At 38.4% G+C, this 11,962-nt stretch overlaps 1 protein-coding gene across 1 annotated transcript; it reads right to left on the bottom strand.

Moving 5' to 3' along the window:
- Positions 1 to 705: 705 nt before the first annotated feature.
- Positions 706 to 11,271, bottom strand: rad54l (RAD54 like). Its single transcript, XM_085375507.1, has 17 exons — positions 11,164 to 11,271; positions 9,436 to 9,546; positions 9,269 to 9,329; positions 9,048 to 9,183; positions 8,851 to 8,920; positions 7,954 to 8,242; positions 7,050 to 7,174; positions 6,819 to 6,969; positions 6,612 to 6,738; positions 5,557 to 5,631; positions 3,658 to 3,788; positions 3,367 to 3,477; positions 2,887 to 3,010; positions 2,732 to 2,810; positions 2,471 to 2,650; positions 2,176 to 2,339; positions 706 to 907 (listed from the first exon to the last, which is right to left on the bottom strand). The coding sequence occupies exons 1-17, from the start codon at positions 11,269 to 11,271 to the stop codon at positions 706 to 708; spliced, it is 2,244 nt and encodes a 747-aa protein (XP_085231633.1).
- Between the last annotated feature and the right edge of the window lie 691 nt (positions 11,272 to 11,962).

Genomic DNA, 11,962 nt, shown 5'->3' with positions numbered 1-11,962 from the left:
TGTGACAACGCAACAGTTTGCTTCACTTAAAAGTAAGGCAAACTGTTGCATTCCTTTTGCAGTGCAGAGTTAAGCTGCACATATAAAATGCATACCCCCAGCAGAGAATCTATATTGTGCCATTATCACCAGCAGGAGGTGACACTAGTGTTAGGTCTCTGAAGTGGAATCTGTTCACAGAGCCAGCAATAAACAAAGGTAGAATTTACATCGTGAAAGACCACATATTAAATGTCCATTCTCAATAATTGTTTATTTATTAAAACACAAGCAAGTGGAAAGAAAGTACAACTATAGACCACGTTACATTGCTTGGAGCCAGGCCCAGGGGAGGGGCTTGTCAACAAGTGCCTGGTGGTCAGGCTAGCCTGTGCAGCCTGGCCAGGCTCAGTCACATCTTAACATAACATATTAATGTAATATGCCTGTCTTACAGAAGGTGCACACCTCTTTTTTATTACAGAAGGCTGTGATGACTAACTGAAACCAGACAAAAAAATTTATCTATACAGTAACGTGCATCACAGCTTGTAAATCATAGCACATTTTCCATAAATGCAAAAATGTGAAGAAATAACTGCCTTCTTGTCTGGTTATCAACCTTTATTTTTTCTGTTTAAAACAAATGGAAAAACTCAACAACACATAAATATCCATATTTACAGCATCTGTGGTAGTGTAACACAGCCTTCTGCATTCTTTCTTCTATACTACACCCATCTGGTCCTCATGAGAGCGCTGGTGGAAGACAAAGGACACAGCAGCATCCCAAGACGCTTTCAGCACTTGGTCCCTCAGGCCCTTCTTGTCAGAACAGTGGTTCCAATGGGAGAGGTCACTGTTACAGTCAGCATCATTGTCAGGTTGTCTTGTTTCTCTGCCATTCACACAGCGGCGACAGCGAAACCTAATACAGGAGGGGAAAGAGAGGCTGATTAAGAGCGTGCCATACATTATGATCCATAGTGTGAGATTATTTTTCTATCATAAGTTGCGCAGAGAAAAGACATAACTGTGAGAAAATAATTTCATTTCAGCGGAGCAATTAAATTTCTCACGTGTGAAGAACTTAGCAGCAATGAACACAGTGTCTGCTTTGTGCAGCTACAGTTTCCCCCCCTCGCGGGAGGCTTTTTCCACCTACAGAGGAATCCTGCTAACACGAATCAACTGACTTTTGACTGGATGCCCATAGGATCCTTTGATCAACAGTTCAGGTGATTGTGTTAAACAGTTACATTGGTTATTTACTGCGTAGCAGTATATATACTGACAACAGTCACTGGATTACATCACTGCTGAAGAAATCTTTAAAACCAGAAGATTCAAAGGTAAGTTCTGAAGCCTCTGCACTGCTGTCCCATTAATCTGCATGCCCTTTATAATTAAAAATAACAAGGATGAGGCAAGGAAGTGTGCATCATAATCAATCAATTATAATTATAGCCAAAATAGAAATATAACCATGCCACCAAAAAGCTGCTCAGTCAGCAGCAAACACGTTCACTTTGGTGGGATGTGCAGCTACAAGTGATAAATCAGTACAGACCGAGAAACTGTAGCCGTGGCCGCAAAGCACACACTCCTGCAGGTGCGACAGCTTCTTTGTGTGGCTTTTGAGTTTTACACGCGAGGGTCGTTAAATTTAAGCACAAAGAATTTAATTGTGCTGTTGAAATTAAATTCTTTTCTTGGATTATGTTTTTTTCTTGAATGCAACTTATGATAGAAAAATAATTCCATACATAGCATAATAATGGCTTCAAACCATTACTATCCACGTCAACCTAGCAATAAAAATGCCATAACTAACAACTTCGAATCACTTTTCACGACAGTGTCAAACCCTCTCAGTTTTGCTCAAATAACTATTAATCTCGAAAACTCACATTAACCTCACTTGGTGTCAGTTCTTGTGCGAAAGCCCATAAAACCTAAAAGCACATGATAGGCTGCCCAGAACATGATAGATGCAAAGATCTAACTGCAGCTGCAATGAGCTCTCAACTCAGAGAAGAACACATAACCTTTTACAGCTACGTCACTTGTGCCAAGAAAATTTCTACAAGATATTTGGGCTTTAATTTTAATTTACCATTTCTAGAGTAAATTAAGTTCTCTGGACAATTAGTAGACTGAACAGCACAGACAACGTGTGTGAGTAACGTGTTGTACTTGTCGTGTGTGTCACTAGTGGTCTCTTCGTTGAGAGTGAAGAGTTCTCGGAGTTCGCCCAGAGAGAAGTGACGCTCCACATCCTGCTCTTCATCCACCACACAGCTGCTCAGGGCTTTTTTATGGGCCTGCCTTTGCAGGATCTTCTCTTCAATTGTTCCCGTCTGTCGGGAAACAAGCACAAGTCAAAACTGGTAAATCTGTAACCAGCTCAGTGTAGATTTCAAAAGTAACCTGCTGTACTAAAACACTGAATGTGAGGTCCTAAACACTGTTGAAAATGCACTGAACTGACAGAGAGAAGTCGGTAGATGTAGCAGGTCTTCTTCTGACCATCTCTCCACACCCGAGCCATTGCTTGCTCGTCATTCGCTGGGTTCCAGTCGGGATCAAACATCACCAAGCGGTTAGCACCAATCAGATTGAGGCCACATCCACCAGCCTTGCTACTCAGCATGAAGATGAACTCTGGGTTCTGAGAGAAAGATGTCTTCAGACGCTGTTCAGAAGTCTTTCAAAGCTCTAAATATTGCTTCAAACTGATTTTCCAACTCACCGATGGGCTGTTGAACTTTTCCACAATCTTGGCTCTTTTCTTGATGGACATTGTGCCATCCAGCCGAACATAGAGGTATCTGACAAAGACACAAAGGAGGAGGAATTAAAATCATTTAAATAGCGCACTTAAAATAGTGATTTCTGCAAATATACCTTCTAGATCTGCAGAGCTTTTCAAAGAGATCCAGAGTCTGTGTGTAGTTGGAGACAAGCACCACTTTGTCTCTTGTTGTGGTCTTTGTCATTGCCAGAATGTAGTCGAGAACCAGCATTTTCCCTGAAATAAACAAAGCAATAAATAGAGAGAGGAGAGGCTGCATGACTTTAAAATAGCACCACCCTTTAGACACATTAGGCACATTTACAGAAAATTAGTCTTAACAAAAGAAGGCAATAAAAAAGTTAATTCTTATAAAACAATATTTTCTTTAATATTATGTAAATGTAAACATTAGACAAGCTATTAAATTGTGAAAACAACCCTGTTCACATTTTTACTTAGCTTATCTATCTGACCTAATGTTCTGTTTACATTCTACTAATCTAATGCTAATCTTCTTCCAACTAGTAAGTGTGGATGACCTGGAAGACCATCAGAGGAGCTGCACCACGATATGCTGTGCACGTTCTTACCAGAGAGCTGAGGTTCAACATCTTTGGTGGAGTAGTTTGGAGGGAAAAGTTCTAATGCCCCTTCAAATCCCTCCTCCCGTTCCACACACTTCTCATAAATAAGAGCTGGATCTGAGAAAGATGGCACTCATTTGTATTTTTTCCAAGCAGAAGATAATTCTAGATGTAAGACGACAATCTTGTTTTCTATTAATAGTTTACATTTTAGCTCAATTATGAGAGGACAATTTTTCTGATGATCACTGTAGTGTTCACAAATGCAACATTTTGTGTTACATTTTTCTCACTTACGATTGCACAGTTTCTTGAGTGATGTGATGGAAGACAGGGAGGAGACACTTATTTTGCCCTTTTGTAATGTCTCAATGGGTTTGGCCTGCTTTAGAAAGTGTTTATAGAGCTCTGTCTGTAGAGGGGTCAGCCTGCAAGGAATCACAAAGAGACACAAATTCAAATCAAATTCCATGTAAATTAAATCCTGTTTACATTTTTGTTTTGGGACACTCCATACTCCCAAAACACCTCCCACAGGACACCCCGAGGGACACGTTCGAATGCCTTCTCCAAGCCTACAAGACAAATGTAGACTGGTTGGGCAAACTCCCATGCTCCCTCGAGCATCCTCGAGTGGGTAAAGACCTGGTCCAGTCTTCCATGATCGGGACAAAAACTGCTCGAGTAAACCTCAAGTAAGGGATATATCAAAAGTATCATAATTTATCAGAAAAATAAATAAATTATGGTAGCCCCAATACTACCCCTCAGCCTCCTTGCAGGAGAATTTTCCTCTGTACGTTTCCTCTGAAAAGTCCCGGTTCTAGAAGATTTAATTAGCAAGTCACTAATCCTACTAACCCTACCCTTGGGTTACTGTATTTTTTCATATCTTGCACCAGGTGTTCAATATTTTAACAATACTGCTAATTGTAACCAATGTGTTAATTAGAGCATGCAAGAACATAAAAATATGTCCTTCCAACACCATAAGAAAATGACACATGAGCTATTTTACGAGGCTTTCACTCTAGCGATTCTGCTAGCTAAGTTTTAGACAGATGTTGATAATTTTTTATTGCTAAAACTAAGCAAGCTTTATAATCACTTAAAAATTTTGCAACAGCAACAAATGCAGTGTAAAATGTAAAAAACACTGGTGGCTGGCAGTGCTACACAGCCTCCTTGGAGAGGATATTATGCACCTATAATAGCAGATGCAGTTATTTCTCTAAGGTCTACTTAAACAAATCAACGAGCCTTATTTGTAACTGGTAACAAATAATGAAAGAAATGGTACGCTTTAATCTATGCACTAAGTCAGTCTGTTGAACCTCAGTATCATTCTCACTACAAACTGTAGCAATACTGACAGATCATTCCACGTCAGGTTTACACAAAATAAAACAATTATAAATGAAACAATAAGCATGTAATATCTTTTAACACTTATATCAAATTGTACCCTGGCCTTAAAATCCATACAGTTACAGCAATCTGACAGCATAAGGTTTAATTTAATCATTATAAAAACTCACTGTAAAACAATAGTTATTGAGAAAATGCTTTGAATATCATTTTGTCAAAAGACTGAAACAATGATGCTGGTATATTATATCGTGCCACTGATTAAAAAACAAACAAAAACAAATTGTATCAAAGTGTCCCAGACGCTCCGCAGATACAGCTTTGCTATTGGTATGAGAAACCTATATGATATCCTTCCTGAGTACTACATATATGGCATGGGTTTTTTCATTTATTAATTTTTAACTTAAATTTTTTTTTAAATCCTACAATACTGCTTTCTTGAGCTATTGTGTTTTCAAAACTTGGCTCTGATACGAGATTTTTAGTAGATGCATGTATGGTTTCAATTTGAAAACCATCATTTTCATCTTAGGTGATTTATCGTCTTTCACAAGATTTTCAGACAACTTGAACAATAACCTTGAGGTCAAAGTCACCAAGATTTTAACTTTGAGATTTTTAATAGATCTGGAAAAAAAAAAAAAAAAAAAAAAAACCTGCGTCACCTCGTTCTCAAGTTATTGTGTTCACAAAGTTGGGTGTCCATGGTGCCCAGCACCCACCCAGCCAGCAGAGTGAGGACAATTTATAAAAATTAAAATATTAAAGAAGTTATCTGTGCTTAAAAAAAAGAGGGTTCTTCATGTTGAGCACCAATCTACCTACCTGCAGCACACAATCTGCTCAATTTTCATAGGAAGATACTTGGACAAGATATCAGATGTCCTCCTTATCAAACACCTGTTGATACAGAATATGGTCATTACAACCGAAGCAGAATAAAAGAGAGTTCAGTTTGTTGAAGACATTCGTCTAAACGCAAAACATATAAATAAATATTTATTTTTAGGATGCTTATGTTTACTTGACTCTGTCTAACAAAGACAAAACAAAGGAGCAGGAATTAATATAATTTAATTAACACAATTAAAATAGTTGTTTCTCCAAATGTATCAGAGATTATGCTGCATAATCTCATTCTAAATCTAATCTATGAAAATCAGATAATGAAACAAAAACATGCTGCATTCAATTACAAAATTATATCTTAAAAGAAATCAAAATAAAAGCTAAAAGCCTAGAAATTAACAGGAACAGGTCATAAGATTAAATAAAGTTTCATCCCCTCTGTGTGTGTCCCAAGGATCCCAGGGGCTATGTTGTCTGGGGGGAGGGGGAGCCATTCAGAACCCCCTGTGCTGCTTTTTGAACAAAATGAAACAAGTGTGGACATTTCTGCAAGACAATGATGCCAAACATGCAGCCGAGGAAACTTTCAACTGGTTTCAGAGCTGCTACAATTACCCAGCCAATCACCTGACCTGAATCGAAATGAAAATCTGTGCGAAGAACTAAAGCTCAGAGTTCATAGAAGTGGCCCACAGAGCCTTCACAACCTGAGAAATGCATGCAACTAGGTTCTCCATACAGGAAATGTTGAAGCTGTCATTGCCAACAAAGGCTTTTGTATGAAGTATGAAATCAATTTCAGTAAGTGTGAAATACTTTTTTCCTGTATCATTTCTCATTATTACACATAACTTAATTTATGAACAGCTATGGGTTCTTTACATGAGTGGATTGTTACCGACATCCGGTGAGAATTTTGTGTCAATAGCACTCTTGAAAATATATTTACTTAGAAAATAGCACCCGCACCTGCCTGAAGGCAGTTTATATTATAAGGTAAAGTACTTTAGTGTTCTGTTGCATGAACTTACCTGTTGACTATGCTGATTAGCTCCTTCAGTTTTTCTTCCCCACTCAGTCTTTCTTTATCACTGGCATCTGCATCCCGTCCCTTAAGGATGGGAAGTTCGAATCGCTTTTTAAATTCCTGGGATGTGCCTGCAATCCAGATGAAACGTTAAACAAATCTGATCAGAAAAGAGCTTTTTACCTATTTCTGTATTTGTAATGCTGCTTACCAAGAATACCAGCATTAACAAAGTGGACCAGGCTGAAGTACTCCAGAAGGTCGTTCTGTATGGGTGTGCCTGATATCAGCACTCTCCTCTGGGCACTCATGGTGTTCAGGGCCTGATATGTCTGGTTATCAGAGTTCTTAAGCCGATGGCCCTGAAGAATACAATAGTACTGTTACATCCTAACTTCGAGAGTTCTTGATAGCTCTGAATTGTATGGATAAAGTGAAATACTTCGTCACAGATGATAAGTCCAACTTTTCCCCTGTGCAGAACCTCAGCGTGCAGTCGAAATGTCTCATATGAAATGATGAGGATGGGTGTGTGTGCTCTCAAGCTGCGCTGCGAAATGAAACTCTCTGAAAGAACAGAAAACAAACAAATGACCCTTTAGGGAAGCTCATCTAACAAACTTCTTACTATTTAAATATTAGCAATAGCTCTCAAGTAAAACCATCTTCTCTTAAACTTAAGTCTGCTTGGGCAACAATTTCAATCATGTACACTGGGGCGATCGTGGCTCAAGAGTTAGGAGTTCGCCTTGTAATCGGAAGGTTGCCGGTTCGAGCCCCGGCTTGGACAGTCTTGGTCGTTGTGTCCTTGGGCAAGACACTTCACCTGTTGCCTACTGGTGGTGGTCAGAGGGCCCGGTGGCGCCAGTGTCCGGCAGCCTCGCCTCTGTCAGTGTGCCCCAGGGTGGCTGTGGTTACAATGTAGCTTGCCATCACCAGTGTGCGAATGTGTGTGTGAATGGGTGGATGACTGGATATGTAAAGCGCTTTGGGGTCCTTAGGGACTAGTAAAGCGCTATATAAATACAGGCCATTTTACACTCTATGACAATGTTTAGAATATTTTTATTCTACTGAAAAAAAACTTTTCACTGACAATCACTGAAAGGTCTTCCTTAAGCTAGCAAAAGATATAATGCTGAGATCAAAGATTATTATACTCAGACAATCTGGGGATACACTTCTTTTTGTTTTTTCTTGGCCAGCTGACCAATCAGAGACTAAGCTTTTTAACAGGGCGGGCTCAAAGAGACAGGAGCTAAGACTATAACTTTGGTCCATTACAAGGCTTTTCCAACAACCTTTCTGTGGATATTTATAATGAGAGAGAAATTAAAGTTAGATACCTAGTTGTCTATTAATGCCTTCCTTTGATCCTCCATCAATGGCCAATGGTGTGATACGTGTTCCCAGCCACTTTCTGACTTCATTATACCAGTTATGAACCAAGCTTGAAGGTGACACCACAATGGCCTTGTCTATCTCTGGCTTAGTATCAGGGCTTTGGCGTAGCAGGGTCCACATGAGGGTGATGCACTGCAAGGTCTTTCCCAACCCCATCTCATCAGCCATGATGCAGCCATAAGATCCTGGTATGCGTCGGCCCGTCACACACTCCCACATGAACTTTACACCCTTAAGAAATTAAAGACATTCAATGTGAATTTCAAAGAAAAAAAAAAACATCACTTAAGGTGAACTACACTGCTTTTTTGGAGCTGAGTCACACTTCACTCTCTTCTTACTAGTTGGCATAAGATATCAAAGTTTCAGAAGCAGCTTGCAAACTACTTTTGGAGGACTGTAACAAGCTGAATTTGTGGCTAGCTGAGCCATGAGGTAAAATACAATGTTAAATTAAACCGTGACAACATCCAAAACCGTTGAAGACATTAAGAATAACTAACTGTGCACAGGCACAAATCTGTGATTCATTAACATTTTCATTCATATTTTACAAACAAATTTAGCAATGCCTCTAAACATTACCCAAGACTGCCAAGTCTTGGGTAATTTAAACAGAAGTATTTAAAGACAAGAAGTTTTACGTTACAGTTTTTTAATATTCTTGGTTAAACTAACATTTATTCTCTTATAATAATTTATAAGATGATTTGTTTTTGTAAATCTAGAGTCAAGCATGAAACATTCCACAGTATATGTTTAATACTATGATACTGTTGTATGATATGTGCAATACAGTAGCATAGAGTAGTTTATGTGTAAAGATATCTTGTGTTTACCTGTCTCTGATGGGGTCTGAGCACTTTGCCTAACACTGGATCCACAACCACATGAACGGGTAGTTTTTCTCTGAAAAGAGCAAAGATAGCTTGTGTCACACAAGTATTTTTTAAATCACAAACATGAACAGCACTCTGACAAGAAAGTATTGAGTAAAAGATGATGTATTGAAGAAGGAGTTGTGTTTTTGACTTACTTGTCAGCTTTGATCAGGTCATGGGCACTCAGAGCTGGAGGCTCGTAAAGAATCAGAGCATCTTCGGCAAAAGGATCATGGAGTGGTCTTCTCACTCCTGCACGCTTTAAACCAAGTGCCCTGATTCCCAGTGATCCTGTAGGTATTTCATTAACACAGCAGTGAAGTAATATGCCTGCTGTACTAAAATTAAAAGAGCCATGGTGAGAGAAAAATGTTACCTGCATAATTTGGAATAGGAATTTTAAACGGTTTGGACAGGATACTTTGAATAAATGCCTCCTGCAGAAAAGATTTTTAACAGGTAAGCCTCGTTAAATCATTAAACTTTATTCACACACAAAATCTATACAAAGATATTTATCTGACAGCTTTAAACAATGCTTACATGTTTTTCACCATCCATACATGCAGGACGGTTGTTGATCTGCGTCAGAGGCTTTCTATGGATAGAAATGTGGTTTTCTCTCATTTCATTATCGCCTTTTCTTCTTTTCTCCTGCATAAAAAATATAAATAAATAATGAAAATGTTTTTTAAATATCTGTAAATGGCATACACCATAAATTAGGCCCCTCACTTTCTGCCATGGCTCTTTAAAAGAAAAATAAAAAAAAAACAAAATTCAGCAGGTTATCCACTGCTCTAATTTTCTACTAATATATATATATATATATATATATATATATATATATATATATATATATATATATATATATATATATATATATATATATATATATATATATATATATATATATATATATATATATATATCTTGAATCCCTGTTCATATACTGACATTTCTGAATGTTTGTTTTGTAATTCATAACTCCTGAAAAAAGTAAGCACATTACATTTGTGTGTGTGTGTCTTTTAAAAACAAAAACACTAATGAGGAAGCTGTTAACAGTCTTTTAATAACATACACAAGTGGCAAAAAAATGATGGCTGGCTAGATGTGTATAACTCATATTTCTATAATTAAACATAAAATTACTGTCGCATCTTTACCTTACAATATTAAGCGTCTTGAGGCGACTGTTGTTGTGATTTGGCGCTACAGTGGTCCCTCGTTTATCGCGGGAGTTACGTTCTAAAAATAAGCCGCGATAGGAAATAGCCAACTTTATATTTTACAATCATTATAGATGTTTCAAGGCTGTAAAACCCCTCACTACACTCTTTATACACTTTTCTCAGACAGGCACGAACATTTTCAGATTTTCCTCTCCTGTTTAAACACTCTCAAAGTCCAAACCTTCGTAGAAAAATAAGTCCAGTATTATAGAATGAAACCAAAGGCACCCACAGGTGCATTTGATGGTGCAAAATTTATGGTTGACATTGTTGTGTTTTGGGGGGAGAACTTACAAACATACACACAGCAGGGGCATAATTTCCAGGGGGGTTATGACCCCCCCAGTAATCAGACGCTATCAATATAATCCCCCCAATAAAATTATGAATTATCTTGCATAAATAGGCTGTTGATTTTCTTTACTCATTTCAATTATTACCAGCAAAATAGTTGCATGTTTAATCATCTGGAAATTTACCCAGATTTATTTATTTATTTTGACAGAGATCTTGACACCCCCAATGTTCAGCACAAAGTTAGGCCCATGAACATACAGTACAGCACTTCAGAGTCACACTGCTAGCGAATGTAAATTTGACGTGCTGGACGCATTCTGTGCTGTGCAGGAGATGCGGTACGGAGGAGATTGATTGACAATGGTCTACAGCCAATCAGGTCGCAGAACACGATGTGCTATAAAAAACAAAAAACAAACATGTAAAATTGCACAAAAAAATCCGCGAAACAGTGAGGCCGCGAAAGCTGAACCGCGTTATAGCGATGGACCACTGTATACAAATGAACCTGAATTGAATTGAAAGTTTTAATAGGAAAACCCTTAATCTAAGAAATCAACTTGGGATGTAACACCTAAAATTTAAAACATCCTATTCTCCTAGGATGCCTAAAGTGCACGCTTACTTTCCTATTTGAAACGATGTCTAAAGGCAGGTTTAAAAAGGTGTGACACAGGTCAAGAAGCACTCCAACATTAACACCTTAGCTCCAGATATACAGCAGCGCTCCTGTACTTACAGGTTTATGTGTCCACTCATCTTCACAGTAGTCTCCCTCCTGCTTGCGTTTGGCAATCTGACTGGGAGCGAGACTCCTCCGCTGGGACGGAGGTTCATATATTGGCATTACAATTTCTTAATCAACACCCTAATGTAGTGTGTAGGCCAAATGAAATAACTACGAATACGGCTTATTACTTACCATTTCCACGTCTATTCTATGTGGCTGTAGTAATGCTGAGACGTCTCGCCTCACCGTGTTGCTAGCGTTTGTTCGTAGTTACCGCTGTCTGCTTCTTGTCTGTGCCGGTGTACTCCTCCGGTACTATAAACACTCGTTTAACAAATACGTGTTCCCAGCGTTAACGTGAAACGCACTACTAGGTGTATATAGTTAATAGCAAAATCACGATAACGTCAGTATACATAAAGTATACGGCGCACTTTCCTCCTCGTTTCAACTTGGCGCTAATTGTTGTACAACACTACGGAAAGCCGGAAGGACAACAAACTGTTGTAGGCTCGATCTTTATTCGTCCTGTTCAATGAAGCAGAGTACCTGTTGAGTTCACTCTGTTATTAGTGACATTTCTTTATTTGAAATTATAAAGTGAAGAGTCAGTCATTCCAGTTCAGTTTGTACAGTAGACATACCAGGCAAATAAGAGTAACAATTAGCAGTACAAATAAAATATGAAGGGTAAATAAGAACGGGGGAGCGATATGAGAGACTTCATAATAGCTTTGTACTTGACAATTGTATCTGTGACAGCTAATTTGTTGCTGTTATTGGTGACATTGCAAACACCCTTCAGTAA

The sequence above is a fragment of the Diplotaxodon limnothrissa genome, linkage group LG17 (assembly GCF_057381915.1).
Source record: "Diplotaxodon limnothrissa isolate DT_005_m linkage group LG17, D_limnothrissa_male_GT1.1, whole genome shotgun sequence".
Classification (NCBI taxonomy): Eukaryota; Metazoa; Chordata; class Actinopteri; order Cichliformes; family Cichlidae; genus Diplotaxodon; species Diplotaxodon limnothrissa.
Note: the sequence above shows the minus strand (reverse complement) of the source record. Positions and strands in the feature narration are given on the sequence as shown.

What these genes read in the sequence shown, in the direction of transcription:
- rad54l (XM_085375507.1), bottom strand. Translation starts at nt 11,271, where the DNA reads ATGCCAATATATGAACCTCCGTCCCAGCGGAGGAGTCTCGCTCCCAGT. An exon ending in GACCTGATCAAAGCTGACAA is followed by an intron (nt 8,921 to 9,047) that starts GTAAGTCAAAAA and finishes TGCTCTTTTCAG; the next exon opens with AGAAAAACTACCCGTTCATG. An exon ending in AAAAGTTCAACAGCCCATCG is followed by an intron (nt 2,651 to 2,731) that starts GTGAGTTGGAAA and finishes TCTTTCTCTCAG; the next exon opens with AACCCAGAGTTCATCTTCAT.